We start from the raw sequence: 20,350 nt of genomic DNA, 5'->3' as shown, positions 1-20,350 counted from the left end.
CCATTGGGGTGGGAGAGAAGGATCAGGGGGTGAGGAGTCAAGGGGAGGACAAGGTGACTGATTGAGTCAAGGCGTTAGGTCAGCACTGCTTGGCTGAATCAGACCCAACCAAGACCCTCCTCACGACTAACTATGATCAAATACATCACCCGACTCTGTCAACACATGTGTCCAGCTGGATGCTATATCACTTCCACATGTGCAAGTGGGCCCAGCTCAGCAGCGGAAAACTTCCTCCGAGGCTTATCAGCATCCAACTCACTGCGGAACAATGAGAAAAGCAGTGTTTTGGTGAAATAATGGGTGCGTGAAACCAATCTGCGACTTTCAAAAGGTCACCACGAGCAAAGAAAGCCTTATCCCCCTCAAAAATAATCTACAAAAGGAGCTTCAACAACCAGACGTTAATTTGAAACGGATGAACACGGCTTGATTTGTAATTCAAAACGTGTGTGCTTTGTACATTAGCCAGAAAATTAATGCGCAGCAATCATCACTCGTCGCTATTGGGATGAGAATTAATCTACACCAATCACTCCGTTTGAAAGAAAATGTATCACAAAGCGCACTATTTTCAGTACTTCTTCCACATTCATCCGGAGTATTTCAATACAGAATTCAATTATGCAGAACACCTGAACAAACAATATCTCACAGCCAATTATTCGGCGCCTTGGAAACCACTGGCAAACAAATTAGCAATGTTAATGTGAGAGAGTGTTTTGATATTTTTGGCTGTGTGCGCTCACAAAGAAAGCTGCACACCACCTCCACAACCCCCCCCCCCCCCCCCTCTCTCTCTCTACCATTTTAGGCTTTTGTTGACTGATAAATTAAACAGTTTGGATTTGATTTGAGAGGGGAAAAAAGGGGAGATTTCAGGTGCCACTCTGCCCTCTTTGTGTTTGGCATGTTTTTTTTTTTTTTTTTCCTGTGTTCATTAGAGGATTCTGGGTAAAAATAAATGAAGGTTATTTTTGACTGCAGACAATCATATTTCAGTGTCATCTTTGAGCTTTTTGTTTTTGGTTGACATTTCTGCTTCCAGACAGAACAATGAAAATTTACCATGAGATATCTTGGCAAGGCTGTTGCCCTGTGTATTGATTGGGCAAAGGTCCAACATCCCCTCACTAAAAAGAGATTAAAATATCAGACTTGTCCAAGACATTTATGGAGTCTGTGACCTCAGTCAATGCTAAAGTGGAGTACATACATCATAGTCTCCTTGAGCCACACTCAGACTTGAGTAACACTGACAGAAAATGAAAGGTGAAAATTTTGCTGCACATTTAGAGACGGGATTTAGATGGAAATAGTGGCTCCAGATAAACTTGAATGAAAATTCACCCACGATGACGACGCACAATGTTGAACGCTGCGGACGGTTGTCACGGGGCTGCTTCTTTTACACCTTCTTTTTAGCTTAAAATGGATGAGATTGATTCTGGGAAAAAGGCAGGGAGACAAAACCGTGAAGGATGTGTGTATCCATTCACAGCTCGAGAGGACCTTCATTACAGAGCAAGCAGGTCCTGTCAACGTCTTTTCATTACATGGTCCCATATATCCACCCTTGGTGTCCAAACGGTCCGCTCTGTCGCCTGTCAAGAAGCGGCACTCTCGGGGAAAGTCCTACTATCTCCCCGATCCCCTTCACCACGCCTGAATCCAGACTGCGAGGCGAGAGAGGCCAGGCAGAAAGGGAGGAATCGTGTTTGCCATCAACAGCTCAAGAGAGTAGCATGGCAGCAAGATTGATGACACCCTCCCTGAAAGTAACAAAAGAACTCCTGTGCACGAGGGCCCGCTTATGGGGCTTGATAGAGTTGTCATCCTCTTAATAAACAGCTCTGATATGTCAGTGACAGTGGCAGCTGGGACTATACCACACTCACCCACCAAGCCGTGGGCAGGACCACCTACTGGCAACACAAATCCATGGGTGATCCATCCAGATGGAGCCCCCTGTGCCCGTTAGCTGGGCGAAAACCAAAGAAGAGCAAATAAGTGACAGATACATCTCTAGCTCTTAATTTCACTTCTGTGGAAGAGCCAGCAAGTGATTCATGTAAGAAAAATGGGATTGTTCATCCTAATTTTTGGGCTGCTTTTATTTCACAGGTACAAAGGGACAAGAATGAGAAGATTGTGATTCCACAAAATAGTTGGCTGGATCACAGTGTTCTGCGTTTGTTGCAGAATCACACGATAGTTTTTATCTCTGCCAGGAGGTAACTGGAGCATCCTCTAAACAGTCTTTAAGGCTGACCTTCAAACACCCGTGCAGCTTTACGGTCAGAATACTTCACTGAATTGACAGTCAGCGCATATCATTAGTCTAAGATGACATTTAAGAAGCATTTACTGAACCTCAGGTAAAATTTTCTTTGCAGTTGAAATGCCAAAAATAAATGTCAATTCAAGAGGAAAATAATTAAATTCCATCAAAAATGGGCTCTGGACATAGACATAAAGAATAATAGCTCTTTTTCTTTTTATGTCCAAGTCTTTATGAATAAAACAGTTTGGTTTATGAGTTTATTTGATGGGGTCGATCCATATTAATGAACATCTGTGTAGAACAACAGCAGATGTAAACATGCCATTTCTAGGCTAAAAATACAGTTCCTTAAATTAAGACATGTGCAGGAACACCGCAGGAAATACAATTACAACAAAAAACACAAATACAACTAAAAATCATACGTTTTTGATTAGAATATTTTCATGATGAGATTGCCTTTAACAGCTGTGTAAGTAGAGTTTTAAAAAGTCTAAATATAGGACACCTTCTTCAAACATGTGTCTGACTTTACTGGTCAATAAATGAAAAAGTATTTTGCTTTAGAATAATAAAAAAAAAGCAATTTACAAAACCTTAACAACCATTACTAATGTGTCATTTATTAACATTGATGGACGTCTAACAAATGCCATTAAAAGTATTAATAAGCTTCAAATAAGATTTGAGAATAAATTCAACAAGCATAGTTAATTTGGTTTATACATCATTTATCAAAAATGCGTTATAAAATGGTAACAAGTTGTTTATAAAGGCAATTGTCAGAGTTAATAAGCTGTAATGCTTGTCAATGTTTTATAAATTGTATGTTAAGGAATCTTATTCTAAAGTGTTACCAAGTATTTCACCAAAAAGCAGTCCCTAAAACAGTTTACATTTTAGCTAATATTATTCGTACGAGCCTATTTTACCAGATTTTTCTCCAAAACAGGTCATAGGATTATTTAACATTTTTAATGAAACAAAATCATGTGTGTCCTCAGAGGAAAAAAATAATTGTATTTATATATGTGGAAGGCAAAGTGGCCAAAATTACCTGTAAGACAACTATCATTAATGCTGCTCACAAATATAAATAAAATAGAACAGCACATGCTTCAAGATAACGAGTAACTAAATCAATCTAAATGCAAACATGCCATATAAAACTGATTGATAAAAATAGAGAGAAAAAAGCCTATGAAGTCTGTAACTTACAATATTTTCCTATTTGTCACCAGAAACGTTGTTGTCTGTGTCACGATTCAATCTGCAGCAGACTCTCCACATGCTGTATAATACCTAGTTAAAGCCAGCAGGGTGTGAAATGGTATTTGGAAATAAATGAAACTGACTATGAAACAGTAGAGTTGGAAGATATTGCCATGTCAAGATGACAGACAAGTCCTGAAATGGAGCAAAAAAGTTATTATCCCAAAGAACAGCGAGGTTGGATTAAATATAACCCATGAAGCCTCTGCCTTCACCCTCACTGATGGCTTAGAACATGCAGAAAAAAATCCAGTGAAGGCATAGCAGCTACAGCTCGTTTCCCTGTTACATTTCATCAAAACAGTTGCTTTTATTCTGGGATGGAAATGAGTGTTATTGGTAATTGTTTGGTTATTGGTGCTCCCGCTCTTTGAAGACGCTTTGGAGAAACGCGATCCCTGGAGGCTACTCCTGGCCTGATTTACTGCTGAGCTGATGAGTCACAGAGGACATGCTGGGCATTGAAATAGTGTCAAGTATGTTGTCAGCCTTATTAATTTTTAAGGTGGAGTGTTGTCTTGTGGTTTAGGGGGCAAGATGATATATGGTAAGAGATGGAGCTCAGGGGTTAAGGCTTAATTGTTAAAGGCTGAGTGGGGTGAGGGAGTAAAGAGTGTGCAGGGATATTCATCTATGCTGAGTGACAGAGCTGCAAACCAGGAGGTAAGCATAATGTCTGGAGGAGAGACTTTGCAGTTTATTTAAATTCCTTTCTGGGAATTTACGGCTCGAACAACAAAAAAAAGTCATGAGGTCAAAAAAATCTTTCAGGCATACCTCAGACTTCATAAATCTCTCCTCAATAGACAGATAACTTAAGATGACGAGTATGAAACCACTGAACCCAACCGTGGTAGTTCAGGTTTATTTTCACAAGATTTAAAATGTTTTTTAAGAAGTCGTTTTCTCATCATAAAAAATGGGCTTAATATGGAAGAAAACCAACGTGCTAATAACAGGAACAGGTTCAGTCATGAGTTTAAATTGGTAGCTGCTGCCCTCTGCTGGAATAATACACGCTTGATTTGTGGGTCATCTACGTAAAAACAGATGTTTAGATGCACTGAACAGAGAGTTACAGTGAACATTTGATCTGGATCTCACACAGTTTAAACCCAGTTTAAAACTTTAGGGGATCGAATTTCAGTTCATCTGTTATTACAGTTATGTATGCTTTGATAAAGGGTTGTCCGGTCTCTGTATAACCCGGTTCGTATAGCCGGCAGTAAGTCAGGCCTGTTCCTGGTGCATGTTGGACTCCGGCAGGGCTGCCCTTTATCACCGGTTCTGCTCATAATCTTTACGGACAGAATTTCTAGGTGCAGCCAGGGGCCAGAGGGAGTCTGGTTTGGGGACCACAGGATTTCCTCTCTGCTCTTTGCACATGATGTCGTCTTGTTGGCTTCATCGAGCTAGGACCTCCAACATGCATTGGAGCAGTTTGCGGCAGAGTGTGAAGCGGCTGGTCTGAGGTCCCCCGATCCGGTCCTGGATGAGCAGCAGAAGATGAATGGATGGTTATTTTGTTCCAATTCAAGGCGTTGAATAGCTTGAGATGATACTAAAGTCAATTGTGAACTACAAGAGGTTTAAATACATTTTAGCAAACTCACCCTTGCCAGAGAATAGTCTGATATATTAAAGCTATGTATAAACATTAAAAGGTTACAGTAATCAAGCTTTACAGTTATATTTCTCCAACTTCTCTATAACTTAAATTAGTGTGAAGTTTCCAAAATAAAATAAAAAATTCCGAACAACTAGTGGAAGAGAGACAGACAAATAAAACATGGAAATTTTGTGGACTTTCCTCACAGAAATGTGTCAGTGAGCAGAGCTTCTCTAACAGTCAAAGGTGCTCAAGAACTCTGGAAAACCCTGACAAGAAGAGGTCTGGCAGACATCCGACTGAACCAGAGGACACGTTTCTGAAATTTAACAGCTGCATGATGGAGCTGTTCTGTTCTCACAAGAGAACAGCTTCAAGAACAGCTTAACTCAGCTGCCCGCATCATCTCCAGAACCCAATTCTTCAGTCATATCACCCCGGATCTCCTCCAGCTGCACTGGCTTCCCATAACCTCCAGAATCAAATTCAAACTCCTGCTGTTTACCTTTAAGGGCCTCCATAACCTGGCTCCTCCTTATCTTTCCGAAATACTTCATATCAAAACCCCCTCTCGTTCCGTTGTTCCTCCTCCTATGTTCAGCTCTCTGCTTCTCCGGCCAGACTCGTTACCATGGGAAGCCGAGCCTTCAGCTGCTGGGTTCCCAAACCCTGAATTTCCGCCCTCCTGACCTTCGTACCAGACTCCTTACCAACTTTCAAATCTAAACTCAAATCTCATGTTTAATTCTGCCTTTTCATTCTGATTCACTTTTGATTTTCTGTCAGTTATTTTTTATTGTGTTTTTAATTAAATATTTTGAAGTTGCTGACCTTTGCTTTGTATAGTATCCTTGAGTTCCTTGAAAAGACGCTTTTAAATAAAATGGATTTTTCAGGTTGGGGGGGACTGGTGAGCATGGAGGACCCAAAATGCAGAGACAGGAGGCACACAGTTAGGGCAAGGGATTTATTCAACTAAGAAAAAGCGCTGCAAAGCAGGAAAACAAAACTAAACTTACTGTGGGCATAGCATGAACACATGGCAGAAGGGAGTCAGGGATGAGACGTTAATAGACCAGCACAAGAGGAAGGCAGAGACAAGACTTAAATACAAACAGCACTGACAAGACACAGGTGAACATGATCAGGAGAGATTGGGACTAGGGAAGTAAAACTCAAAACCATGACAGAACAGTAAACCTTTCAAAATAAAACAGGAAACAGAACTCAAACATGACAGAAACAAGACGGAGCGCAAAAACCAATACAAGGAAACGCAAACCATGACAGGATTATTATTATTATTATTATTATTATTATTATTATTATTATTATTATTATTATTATTATTATTATTATTATTATTATTATTATCAACTGTGGTTTTAGAATAATTTTACAGTTTGAACTGTTCAGAGAAGACTGAGTTGCGAGATTGGCGGGAGGATCTGCAGCAAGAGGGTTAATGCTGAGACGCCAGAACAAAAAAAGACTTCCCAGGGCCAGAAAACACTGAAGTACTAACTGGAAGAAGCTTTTCTGAATCACAACTTCAAATCTTTGGTTTCTCACAAAGAACCTTTGTGAGCTGTTAAAAAGATGAAAGGATGGTGCCACAGTGTGACATCAACATCCAATAAGGAGGAAGAAGTGTGATGGTATGGGGATGTTTAGCAAGTTTTACAGGATGAGATGCATTCTTGACAAACACAGCTACCGCAGCGAACTGCAGTGGAATACCACTTTTAGCACTTTTATATATAATGACCAAAAACAAAAAAAAGCTTTATACCTGACCTAATTTCCAATTAAATAAAAAAAAACAGTCTTTAAAGTTTATTTTTTCAAGCTGATTTTAAATCAAATAGAGTCTTGGATTTGATGTTATGTTGAAAAGTAGCAACATAAGTGGTTAAAATCTTCTTCATTGAAATGTTTCACCACTCACCCAAGTCCTTGATTAGTCTGATGAAGCCAATTTCCATCAGACCTATACAATATTTCTTCCTCCATTATTCACAATTGATGTAACAAACCGTGGAACCAAATTTTCACCTCTTTGATGGCTGTTCTAGAAATTGTTCTTAAGATGGAAACCTTGATAACATGGGGTGGGTAAACACAGTGGTTTACACTTGATTGGTAATTTATATTTAGCGGAACCGGTTATTAAACTAATTGTGCATTTGGTAGCAATCACCATATTTGGCATGGATGTACCTTAGGATCGCCTCTTTCAGTAAATTATGTTATAATCCAGTATTTTAAAATATGTGTGATATAATAAATAATAAATAATAATAATAATTGGTACTTTATTGATCCCACAATGGGGAAATTCGTCTCCGCATTTGACCCATCCCCTGGGTGAGCGGTGAGCTGCAGCCAAACTGCGCTCGGGAGGCAGTGGCGATAAGGGCCTTGCCTAAGGACCCTCACTGGGTGATGTTCATTGCTCGCCATTGATATGGTAATTGACTCAGTACCTACAGAATATGCATATTCTGTAGGTCCCTTTTAAGTTTATAGACTGCATTTTGTGCATGAATGGCTCAGTGTGAGTGCCGTATGTCGCATGGTGGCTGCCATCTTAACAAGTGTTGTTGTTGTTTTCTGAAAGACGGGAACCTAAGGTACATCCATGCCTATATGGTGCTTGTACCAGAAACTGGTCCAAAGAGTGAAAGTAAACCCACAGGGAACTTCTGAAAGAGTCTTGGAAAGATCTTTCCGGAGAGAAATTCATTTTATATGGTAGATTCTTAAGTCTTGCATCCATTAAAGGTGACTATTTTGATATATTAAGAGTTTAAAGTAAATTTTGTTATGTTAATCAGTTCGAGGACTCCTTTAGTTGTTTATTTGTTATATCCTTTCTTTTCAGATTGCAACAAGACATTACACTAAGTATATTAAAATAAGAAACTGGAAATATTAAAGTATTAAAACAAGTCTCTTTCCTGTTAAAAAATAAAACACATTTTCCTTTTTGCAAGTAAAAAGAACACAGCTCTATTTTTACTCCTCCGCCGACTCTTCCTTTTCAACGTTGTGTGAAGACAAACTTTTGCGCTGATTGGTAGAAAAAGTCTCAACTGACCCCAAACATATCTAGGGCATCTTAGTTGTTATCAACCTGGGAAACTGTCATTGACTGCCACCAGATTCCTGAAGAGGATGGTGTTTGAAAACCTCAAATGGTTTCAAAAGAGCTACGGGGAGACTCGCTGTCAGCAGGAACAATGAGGTGCACTGAAGCTTCAGCATGTTCTGAACCATATAAGACAAAGAAGTTTGGGGATTTTGTTCTGCCATCAGTCTAGACAGGTGTCTGTTTTTCATTCTGATGTTTTATAGGTCATCGCTTTAATGCCTGTTAGTTGTGTATCACACATTATAGTGACCACTTGAAAATCCAACCCATAATCTACTGTTCACAGACCCAATAATCCACAATCTGAGAGACTGTGGTTTGCAGTATTAGGTGTTTAAAACAGTTTGAAGTGTATGGAGAAGGAGAAGAAAAAAGAAACAGCATCAAAGAAAGACAAATCCATAAACAGACTGAGGCTCTGTCCCACCCTAATCCCTAACTACTGAGAAACTGTAAAAAAAAAACAATCGGACACCACGCTGACTACTTTTTTTTATGGATTTAACGTAATCGATTTCACAAAGTTAAAATCTCATTGATATGAGCGTTTTGTGAAGATCATTTAGAAATGCACTGAGTTCTGCAGACAAAAATGTTGATGGTTTATTGAAAAAAATCATTTACAAACATTTTTTGGAACAAATTGTTCAGATGTAATACATTGTGGTCTGTATTTGCCGGTCTAGTGGGCATCGATGCACACTGTTTTTTTATGTGGAACACACTGTATAGTGCACTATGTAGTGAGAAGTGAAGGAATTCGGACACAACCAAAATGTTCTCTAAAACTTAGCAACTATTTCAGAATAACCTATTTGAATATGAAATAAAACAGAAAATTTTAAGTCACTATATACTAATAAACTAATTTGGTGGTTTGAATGATCCCTGAGAATCTCTACTTTTCTTTTGAACCTTTTTCTTTCGTGCCGTTAAGGATTTGGCAATGAATATTAAAAAATACGTACATAAATCTAATGTTGAAAGTTACTGATTACTAAAAGCTATTAGAGTAACATATTACTTGAGTAGTTTGAGGCTCTGCTAATACATTTTTCATTTAGTAACTCTTGTAATACAACAGATTTACCACCCAAAATATGTTGTTTGAAGCAGCCAAGAGTCACTTGTGATCGATCACTTTGAGATTTTATTATTTCCTTTTGACTGTATTTACAGTGTGTACTGAGGTTTTTGACCATGGTGAATACATTTCCGCTTCTTTCTTTTTTTTGCATCAAGTTCTCGATTTGAGTTTTGTTTTGCATTTAATAAAAAACATAGTCTTTATTTGATTAGAATAGACTAAACTGAGTAATTCTAATAGTTGGACCAACGTTTTTGTACTTTAATTTCCCCAGTTATTAACAAAATACTGTGACTAGTTATCCTTTTTAAACCATAACCCCTCCAATCCAAATGTAAAATACGTTTTTTGTTTATTTACTTTTTTAGATCATGCTTTGCTTGTAACTGAAAAATAAAACAGGAGACATGTAATGTGGTACAATTCTGAGATAGTAGTAGTAAGGTAAGTGATTACTTTTAAACAACAGTAACTATTCATTTTTATTCATTTTTGATTGCAGCTTGGATGTAACTTCCACAGAACTGTGGAAATCTCTTAACCCTTTCATGCCGTATGTTGCAGACTTGCAACGTACCCGTAAATCCCCTTAATTAACAGACAAAAAAAAACGTGCATATATTTGGAAAAAAATGTTCTGAAAAATATTCTGAAGAATATTTTTTTCCTATAATTGGAAATAAATTCAAGACATGAAGGGGTTAAAATACTGATCATCCAAATTTACTCTGATTTGGAAAATTACAACAACAAGAGGGGCAACTTTCTACAATCAGGTCCTGCAACGGTATTGTGATAGTCATTAGATAAGTCAAAGGAATACTGTCTCTTAAAACAGAATCTACCATCCCATGCTCTTTGGTTGTCTGTCCACTAGATGGCCCAGTACAACTACAAAAAGAGGAAAAACAAAAGGAATGTACAACTGATAATCGTTTTAAACAAATTCCTTCCCCCTCCTTTAAAAACTGATCTGGACAAAAAGAACAAGATGTGTCAGAATGTTTGCAGAGGAATGTGTTTTAGAAATTCTGCAAATGATAAAATGCCGCACAGCTCCCAGCTGTGTAATGTGTAAACTTGACCAACTCAGTGTTTGTTGAACTGGTAAAATTGGTTTGGATAGACCAATTACATAACATTGACAGGACACACTGACATCATTTTGTCTTGTCCTTCCTTTATTCATCTGAATTCTCTGAGTTGTCCTGTGACCATTGGCCAGTGTGTATGCACACAACTTGTCATACTACTTGTCAAAAGCTCAAATGCTATATATGTTTATAACACTTATAAGTGCAAAAACACTTCTGAGATTTTGCCATCTTTTGATTTTCTATTAAAGAAACAATGAATATGAAATGCTAAATCCAAAAATAACTGGTGCAAACGTTCAGTTGTTTCCCTATTTGTTAAAATTTTAAGTTCTAAAGAGATTTATGAAAACAGCTTCTTAAAACATATATACATTTAGGCAGTTGTTCATGTCATTTCTTTGGGTTCACTTCAACAAAATTTGTTAGGACCTTTGAGGAAACGATGTAAATAATGTTTTATTTCCAGAACAACTCTAAATCTATTTAACATCAAATTTTCAGAAAGCCTCACCCATCAATTAAAGAAAGGGATTGTGTAAAACAAACAGCAACCACAGAAATTGAAGTTGAACCAGGAGACATTTTGGTACATCATGTACCAATGATTTCATTTCTATTGTTGTGATGTTTAGAATTATGTGGCAACTGGATATAGCTCTTTTATGTGAACATTCCTTTCTGAAACCTTCTAAATTGCTTTTTGTTTCAAGATATTTTATATATGAAATATTAGTTTTTGGCGTTCAATAGAAGTCCAATGCTGAGAAAAGTCAGATGAATATGAAGATTTGGAATTCAAGCCCTATAGGCTTGCCATACTAGGCTTGGCAAACAGGCGACCAATCAAAGACGAGCCTTCCCAGTTCCTGGTCTTATAAATGAGCTGGAACTGGAGAGTCGATACCGGAGAATGAGAGAAACACTAGCGAACCAACTTAGAACCAAACACTGGACCTGGCTGTCCTTTAGTTTTTACATAGATTTTCTCGTCTTTCCAGGTAACTTTTCTTCTTTCCTTCTATGGTTAAGTCATCCGAGGGGATTCCAAAGTCGATTTACGTTTCGCTCGTACTCGTAGACTAACTCTTCATTGTTACTTAACGTTTTTATGACGAAACTTTTTATTTTTTGAGTCACCACTTCTGGAATTACTCGGATTTTGGGAGGTTGTCGCTTTTTATGGTATTTCATTTTGAGGGGGGAAAAAAGAAATGATGCAACGTTGCTACTGCGTCGGTATTCCCGATTACGACGGTGTCTGAACGCAGCATGTCGGCTTGAGGATGCGTTCGCCTCAAGTTCTTTGTCGCCGCTCTGTACTTTGTTTTCTACGGACAGCTAAGTAGATCAATTTAACGGTGTTTTTTCCCCCTTTCTATTTGCTACCGGACGGACCTTTCCCTCATGTGGAGTTTTTTTCGCCCCCTCCCCGTTCGTTAAACCTATAACAATGGTGGTGCTTTTGCGGCACCTCGAGCTCTGTTATGCAACATGTGATCCACTGGACAGCATGTCTCCAACCTCATCTCTGCTCTGACTCTCAGGTGTGTTATAACAATTAAGATGGCTGTGTCTGCCAGTGCCAGCTTGAGTAAAGCTGTTAAACAGCAGTACATGGAGCTACCTCAGGGGGGGAAGGTCCAAGCCATGTACATTTGGATTGATGGCACCGGTGAGGGGCTCCGCTGCAAAACCAGGACTCTAGATTCTGAGCCCAAAAGCATTGAAGGTAAGCAGCCGCATCCAAACTCCTCCTGAAACTGTGGGCTGCTTGATGGAGTTCTAACTAATTTCTCCATTTGTGGGTTTGCAGATCTGCCTGAGTGGAACTTTGACGGCTCCAGTACCTACCAGGCTGAGGGATCCAACAGTGACATGTATCTCCTTCCTGCGGCTATGTTTCGTGATCCATTTCGTAAAGACCCCAACAAGCTGGTGCTGTGTGAAGTCCTGAAATACAACCGAAAGCCTGCCGGTAATCAGCAAATGCTAAAATAAAATAAAAACTCAGTACTTCAATGTGAGCTTTTACAGTTGACATGAAATCGTGTGCACTCGTTTTATTAGAAGCTAAAACTTGTATAGTTTTCCGTAAATATTCTGGAAATAATTGTAATGCTTTGAAAGTGTGCTGCAGAGCAGTGGCACTGACTTTGAATGTTGATTCTTGCTACAGAAAGCAACCTTCGGATCACCTGTAAAAAGGTGATGGACATGGTGACAGACCAGCATCCGTGGTTCGGCATGGAACAGGAGTACACTATCCTGGGCACAGACGGGCATCCATTTGGCTGGCCATCAAATGGTTTCCCCGGACCACAAGGTGAGCAGCTGAAGATTTCGTGTGTTATTCTTCTTGGTGCATTGGTAGGGTCGTTTAACACTTTGCACCATTGAAGGTCCATACTACTGTGGCGTGGGAGCTGACAAAGCCTATGGCAGAGATATTGTAGAGGCCCATTATAGAGCATGTCTGTATGCTGGAGTCAACATTTGTGGCACAAATGCAGAAGTGATGCCTGCTCAGGTAAAAAGAAAACATGTCTGGAAGGATTGAGTTTGAGCTTCGGGGTTGTTGGAGTCCCTTATGAACCATTTCCTGTGTTCTTTTTGTTTAGTGGGAGTTCCAGGTTGGACCTTGTGAGGGAATCGACATGGGTGATCATCTGTGGGTGGCCCGCTTCATCCTGCACCGCGTCTGCGAAGATTTTGGCGTCGTTGCCTCTTTTGACCCCAAACCCATCCCAGGAAACTGGAATGGTGCAGGCTGCCACACAAACGTCAGCACCAAGGAGATGAGGGAAGAAGGAGGATTGAAGTAAGTGGTGGGAACTTTGGCGTGGGCTGAGTTTTCCCTTTTTGCAAAGTATTTTTACATTTCTGACCATCCCATCTGCTTTCAGGGCTATTGAAGATGCCATCGAGAAACTGGGGAAGAGACACCGCTATCATATCCGAGCCTACGATCCCAAAGGGGGCCTTGACAACGCACGCCGTCTCACCGGTCACCACGAAACATCAAACATCCATGAATTCTCAGCCGGCGTGGCTAACCGCGGAGCCAGCATCCGCATTCCTCGCAGCGTTGGTCAGGAGAAGAAAGGCTACTTTGAAGACCGCCGCCCTTCGGCCAACTGTGACCCGTACGGTGTGACCGAAGCACTGATTCGTACCTGTTTGCTGAGCGAGGAGGGTGACGAACCAACAGATTACTAAATTCATAACATAGAAACTGATCTCCACTGCCTTCCCAACTTTACCTTTTCTTTAAATGGTACGGTTCCTTCTCCTGTCTCCTTCACTGAGATAATTAGAACTCACACCTTAATGATGTGGCTATTCAAAAAGAGACACAATAATGAGATTTTTGGTAGCTATGAACTGGTTTTATCAGGGTATTTGTTTAGGAGGGATTGGGCTTTTTGTAACAAGTTTGTAGCTCGTGTCATATCATTTCCTCTTTGTCCGTGTGTGACTAAAATGAAAAGAAGCACAAGGACACAACAAAGTAGAGCTGCTAAGGCGGGACAACATGTGTAACTTAAATCTGACAAGCTCATGTACTGTTGTGTTGTCCTGACGTTTCATCCATTGAGTCGTCAATGTTACTAATGCTCTCATTTTTTGAAGTGTCTTTTTTTTGTTTTTGTTCAAATTGTAATTTTTGTCTTCAGATTCTTACACACTGGGTCACCTTGTATGGTACACTTTATAAATGTCTGTACCCAGATGTAGTTATGTGTTGGATTATGTCTATAATGCCATTATTTTTCTTTTTTTGTAGATTTTCCTCAAGGAGTTTTATCCTTTGTTAACTATGATACTGTAAGGCATCTGATTTGGTTAAAAAAAACATCAAGTTTACTATGCTTGGTGATCTTATTGATACATTTAAAACTTTTATTTTATCACAACTTTGCTGCACGACTCCTGATTTCTTTGTTAGGTTGCTTTTATTCTCGGAGACCACTATGCAGACACTGGATGGACTTTTTTTTTTTTTTTTTACTTTTCCTCGTGTGGAAATCTAGAATCTTAAATAATTACATATTTGATTTTTTTGTTCAATCAATTTTTAGCTATATTTTCATGTAACTGAGGAAAAAAAAATCTGTGTCCCAAACCCAGACGTTCAACCTCAAGCTGGGTGCACTAACTTCTCATGGGTGTTTACAGACTGCCGACGTTTGCTGAAGCTGCACAAACTGGAGTTGGCATTTGCCGTTAGCCAAAATCTTAAAATGTCAGAACAGAACTTACGTTTTATTTTTATTTGGCAGCATGTGCCGACTTCTCAAACCAGTTTAGATTTTTGCTAGATGCTCAACAGCTCTGTTCTGACTAGTTTTTTTGTTTTCAAAGCCTCATGGGCTGTAACTAGAAACTGTGTGCTCACGAGATGATTATTATACTCTCGCACAGCAAAACCTTTAGGGCAAAGTTCCCAGAAGTCCTGTCAGAGATGACAGTAAAGCTGACAACCTGACTTTGTTTTGGAGGAAAACCAGTAACTAAAACTTTCTATTAAAACTTTAAGCTAGAAAAAAAAAACACCTTTCAAAACAGACTGTAAAACTGGAACTGTACTGATAAGTCTTTGTTCTCCCCACAGAAGGAGATGGTTTCAACATACCTCACACGTGCCTCAGAATGTCCCATTTTTATGGGACGTAAACATGTACCCCGTGCTCTCTCCTTTCTTGAGGGGGATGGGTCTTGGAAGTTTTCTTCTGAGACCTTTCCCCTATATCCCAGATACTTTTACAGCACATTCTGAAAGCCCACACTGATTGGCTTCGCCTAACACAAGGTATCCAATCACAAAGCGCAGGGTTGCTTCAGTCCCGTGCCAGATGATGCTTAGTTGCCCTGAAGCCAGAAAATGCTCTGTAGATATGTTTTGGTTTATTCCTTTCAGCTGCCACTTAGAAATCCAGGAACACACCCCCCTCCCCCCCCCCCCCCCCCCCACTGTGTTTTATGGAAGCACTTCCCAGACTTTCCCATAGACTTTTGTTAAAAGTCCAAAAATCCCTTCTTTGAAACACAAAAAAGAACGTTTAAAACTGCACTAAATAAGAAATATACACGTAAGTTCACTAACTGCAACATTTGTGCCCAGGATTCACAGTATAACCCAAAGGTTCACAAGTAAACTGCAAAAGCACACACAGTACTTTCACCATCTGTGTCCCATCCCACCAGTGCAGTCTCTGTTTGGGATCTTTGAACCACACATACAATAAAGCATGGGGAAAACAACAATTCATCCTTTGGGATAGACCTCTCTTCAAAAACATATAATTTTTGTTTTTTGTGATGTAGCATCTTGCCAGGATGAGGGGAATAACAGTGATGGTATCTGAAAGCTGCCTCATCACATCCATCCAGCAGCTCCTGTTTTTTCTTTTCTTTTGAAGCACAAATTAGGAGTTTGATTTGCATTCAGAATCCATATCCTCCTGCCTGGGAAGCTCAAGTGATGGGGAAACACTGGACAAAGGATGGAGAGGGATGCTGCCCTTGTTGCTATGACAACCACTGGAATGTACAGGCGGGATCCTGATGGTTGTTGTGTTGAGTGGGAGTAAAAGGAGGGGAAAAAACACATGTACATGTTATGTAAGGAGAGAAAAATGAAATGGGGCCTAATAAGCCCCCCCAGCCAAATACAACTTTAAGATTCTAGTCAGCTTGTCTGCACTCACAGTTGTACATCCGGCTGCTTAAATGCCCGGGAACTTGTTTACATCTTGTTGGTTTTTTTTAAGTGATGCATTTTAAGCTGTTGACCACAAAATGACAAACAGAACAGCAAAAAAAAAGGTGTATGTGTCATTTGGTTGCAACTTCACTGTCTGTGCATGTCATCTTCAGCTTTGCTGCATTGTTGTGTAACACATCATGCTGGTTCAAACCAGTACTGGCTCTTCCATTGACAATGAGATGCAGAGAAAAAGAGAATTCTGCACTGAAGTCTTGAACTGCGTAAAGAAAAGCAAAAAGATGATTTTATAAAAACACATCGAAAGGTATATTGTCTGCAACTTGTGCAAAATGCTGCATCAGAAAATGAAAAGGAGATTTCAGTGAAGGACGAGGCTGTCTCAAGGCTACACAGGAAGAAAAAAAAGCCTAAATAATCCCATTACTGAGGGACTGGTGAGTAGAGTTTCTGTATATTTGAATTGGGGTGCAGATTTTTTGCAGAAAATCCTGCACAAACCCATCTATTGTGATTTAATTCTACCCAGAATTAGTCTCAAAACTCACCAGTGAGGGTTACTTTTTACCCTTTTGCCATGCATGTAATTTACCTTCTCACATGCATGCTCTCAGGAGCTGCTTACCCATGCACACATGTTCTAAAAATGTAAGATCTCCATCTCTTCTTGCAGGGGTTGAGTGGTATGCAGCAGAATGTTTACATAAAAAGGCTCTCTCTGAACACAGTCAGCAATTTCAGTTCGTAAAACAGTGTAGAATGACCAGAACCCTTGATTGGCTGAGTGCTGTGGTGTGATTGGGCTGATGCTTGAACCCCTTAGTCACTCAAGCTTACCTGAGCTGGGATTGGTCCTCCGGCTTTAGATGGCACAGTGACACCATTCTAACAGTGCTGCAGCAGCTTACATTTTTCACCCTTTTTCAGGCAGATCATATATGTATATATTTGTTTTGTTTTTTTAGGGGTTTAACAGGTTAAAAAAGGTTGTACAGAAAAGAAAACGAGTTAGTTTAATGTATATTGAGAAAAACAACTGGTTTCTGTCCTGGATTAGATGAAAGAAGGAATTTAAGAAATCCCAACAAATTCACACTCTGCATTTAAACCTGTTAGAAATCTATTTTGCGCTGTCAATCCCTCTCTTTTGTGCTTCGGGCCTACAGAGTTTTAAAATTTCCAATCAACAAAGTGTTCCTTTGAGGCTTTACTTCACTAACCGCTGCCGTCGCAAAAGGTTCTTCCAAGTTCCTTCCAGCGCTGCTTCACTCCCATAACTTGAATAGGTGGCTGAGCGGTGGCCAGATGCCAGAAATCAGTAACTCCCAAATTTACAAGGAGTTCTCCCCTCCCCCCGTTCCCCCGATGACCTCCTGCTGGCGGTCCTAAAACTTACAAAACAAAGGGTGACCTGCAGGCTCCCACAAGTCCCTGCTCCCTGTAATTTTCCGTTGTCACAATTTAAAAAAACGCAAAAAATCAAATAGAAACAGAATAAAACATTATGCAAGCTGCTTGCAGACGGTTCACATACCCAAATGCAACTATTAGTTTGCATATAACTCAGAAAAGATCATTTTATTTCCTCCCAATTGCTATTTTATTTATTTGCAAAATGCATTTTTTTCACTAAAAAAGGGGGACCCCGAGATCATTAACATCTCCACAGTAGCATGGTTTAAAAAATAAAAACGTGCATCTCAAACCACAACAAAACACAACGAAAAATAAAAAATCAACAAAAGCACCAAGAAACAAACAGTGAAGTAAGCTTTATCTTTTCTTAGAGTTTCCAGATGCATGTAGGTCTCACATCCATCTGTTCAAACAATACGATGCAAGTTAAAACATGATGGGAGCACCACGCAGTTCACCAAGGGGAATACAGTGTCCCAGACATGAATGTGTTTTGGTCTGATAATTAAAAAAAACAAAAAACCTTAAAACAACAAGGACAGAACACAGGAGTCAGAAGAAAAAAAACAAAACTCCAAACCTCTTTAAAAATTGGTAGTCTATAGAGTTTCTATGTGCCTTTGTGAATTTAGACTTTTACATGTGGAGCTACATGTTTGGTTTCATTTAAATCTTTAACTGTTTTGGTTTGAAAATAAAATAAAGTGCCCTATCATGAAGCACAAGGATAGCAGTATGATTATATGTACTGCCTTGCTGCAAGGAAATTAGTCTAAATTCATGACAGAAGATAATATGGACGTATCATAGAAGCAAATCAAAAGTGACTTTGAATTTGTTTTAAAGTCTATAATTAATTACTGGTTGTATAAAAAATTGATGTTCCCATCTAAAAGGGGTTTTTGGAGCTAAGTTGGCCCACCAGCTTACTGAACTCTGTTCTTTTACTGACCGCAAATATATAAAATTCAGCCCAAAATGGTTCATGCCGCTGGGAAACCTGCACTTGAAGTTTTTTTTTTCTAATTACAGGCAAGTTTCTTCTTGATTGTGAATGTCTTTTTCTGTGGATGAGTCTCCAGGTTGGCTCCACCTTTGCTCACACTTGGCATCCGTTGTCATTACTCAGATTACGGGATGCCAAAACTCCCCATCGCCCACTATGATAATGTTTTAATGCAGCTCAATAGTCCACTGGGCATCTCTGTACTTTAACCTAAACAATTATGATTTTATTTCCTTGTTGTGCAGAGCTAGACACCCTTGAGTCTTCTGCAGCCTTGCCACCTTTTTTAAACCACAGAGGACACCTTTTTCTGGATTTTGCTGCAAGTCAACTGTCACTTGGACGTCTGTCTTTCTTGAAATCTTGTATCTAAATTTCACACAAAGTCTGACGCGAAGCTATAACTTTCAAACAAGTCATTTATTCCTGGACTTGTAAGGCCCTGTGTGATTTAGAGGTTATTCTTAGGAAGTGTGGTCTAATTTTGAGCGCCTGTTCCCTAACCGAGAGTAATTCTTGATTCAGTGCTTGTGATGGCATGATATTCGTGCTCAGCTGTGTGATCTGAAGCCACTCCAGGTGAGTGTATAGCCGCTGCACGTTTGTAATGAGCCTCTCTGTTCTTCAAATGCACACGTGTGCTGAGATCCTGAATGACACCTCATGCGGATGTGCGGCTGCCTGTCAGTCCTCATTTCCTTCATTCACACAGAACATTGTGAACTCCAAATGAGAGCCCCCTTTGCTTGGAAAGCCTATTTATTTGTGCCTCAAAAGTACTAATGATTTAGCGTGAGTCAGAAACTGATTTAAAGGATAAGCACTGCCAAATTATTCAACAAACAGAAGCAGATACTTTTTTACTTCTAGTCTATCAGAGTCAGCAAATCCTGATTTATATCACTTTAAAAGGATGAAGCAAAGCTCTGGATATGTCATCAGGGAAAAACACAGAGAGAAACGAAGCCGGTTAAGTGTCCTCCTCTGGGTTTAGGAAACATCCATTATAGACCCACTCCCATCATATTTTGGAGCACTTTTAAACGTGTTCTCAGTGGTCTTTTAATCATAATGATGCTGTTTTTTTTTAGCCTGAATCAAAAATCCTGTGTCGTTTTTCAGGCCATAGTTTTTGCAGAGCAGCAGTAGTTCATTCTTGGAAGCGGGACAGTTGATGCCGAGCAAATCCACCCATCCTTCCCCTCCCCGTTGCTGAGCGCTGGGAGCAGGGAGCTTGTGGACCTCCCAGTGAATAAATACATTCTTTTTCTAACAGTATTTCTTCATCTACTTCTGCAACCGCTTCCCCCCTTCTCGACACCTATAACTGAGAGCTCTCGGTTTACAGAGAGGCTGTGACCCAGAGGTATAGCAGTTGACATTTCGATCGTGTCCTTGCACTGGACACTAAACCCCACATTGCTCCTGGTGGTTATAGGTTGGCACCAGTGTTCAGCAGCGGAGCCGCCATCCTTGTGTGAATGTGTACATGTGCACGGGTGAATGGGGCTGTGACTGTAAAGCGCTTTGGGCCTTCTATAAAGGCAATAAAGTGCTATATAAGTATACACCATTTACCATTTACATGCTATCCAGCTAGCTTACAGCCCCTCACACCCACAACCTAACATTACCGGGGCAACAAAAAAATCGTGAGCAATATAGGAATTATCCATTCATACTTTTTTGAGCCAGATGCC

At 39.8% G+C, this 20,350-nt stretch overlaps 1 protein-coding gene and 2 long non-coding RNA genes across 3 annotated transcripts; 1 reads left to right on the top strand and 2 right to left on the bottom strand.

Moving 5' to 3' along the window:
• Positions 1–3,119: 3,119 nt before the first annotated feature.
• On the bottom strand, positions 3,120–6,247 carry LOC144986826 (uncharacterized). The gene is made up of 2 exons (XR_013650668.1): positions 6,185–6,247; positions 3,120–5,044 (listed from the first exon to the last, which is right to left on the bottom strand). It is a non-coding gene; the product is annotated as an uncharacterized LOC144986826 (long non-coding RNA).
• A 5,064-nt stretch (positions 6,248–11,311) lies between these two features.
• On the top strand, positions 11,312–14,417 carry glula (glutamate-ammonia ligase (glutamine synthase) a). Its single transcript, XM_004079261.5, has 7 exons — positions 11,312–11,501; positions 12,048–12,232; positions 12,317–12,478; positions 12,680–12,826; positions 12,903–13,030; positions 13,122–13,321; positions 13,407–14,417. Exons 2-7 carry the CDS (start codon positions 12,067–12,069, stop codon positions 13,717–13,719), a joined length of 1,116 nt encoding a protein of 371 aa, XP_004079309.1. The 5' UTR covers positions 11,312–11,501; positions 12,048–12,066; the 3' UTR covers positions 13,720–14,417.
• A 1,387-nt stretch (positions 14,418–15,804) lies between these two features.
• Positions 15,805–17,662, bottom strand: LOC111949045 (uncharacterized). The gene is made up of 3 exons (XR_013650682.1): positions 17,449–17,662; positions 16,212–16,288; positions 15,805–16,065 (listed from the first exon to the last, which is right to left on the bottom strand). It is a non-coding gene; the product is annotated as an uncharacterized LOC111949045 (long non-coding RNA).
• Between the last annotated feature and the right edge of the window lie 2,688 nt (positions 17,663–20,350).

The sequence above is a fragment of the Oryzias latipes genome, chromosome 17 (genome assembly GCF_053564925.1).
Source record: "Oryzias latipes strain Hd-rR chromosome 17, Olatipes_Hd-rR_3.1".
NCBI classification, from domain to species: Eukaryota; Metazoa; Chordata; class Actinopteri; order Beloniformes; family Adrianichthyidae; genus Oryzias; species Oryzias latipes.
The sequence above is the reverse complement of the archived record's forward strand: the minus strand, read 5'-3'. Positions and strand labels throughout refer to the sequence as shown.

What these genes read in the sequence shown, in the direction of transcription:
- glula (XM_004079261.5), top strand. Translation starts at nt 12,067, where the DNA reads ATGGCTGTGTCTGCCAGTGCCAGCTTGAGTAAAGCTGTTAAACAGCAG. An exon ending in ATACAACCGAAAGCCTGCCG is followed by an intron (nt 12,479 to 12,679) that starts GTAATCAGCAAA and finishes TTCTTGCTACAG; the next exon opens with AAAGCAACCTTCGGATCACC. An exon ending in TGGTTTCCCCGGACCACAAG is followed by an intron (nt 12,827 to 12,902) that starts GTGAGCAGCTGA and finishes GCACCATTGAAG; the next exon opens with GTCCATACTACTGTGGCGTG.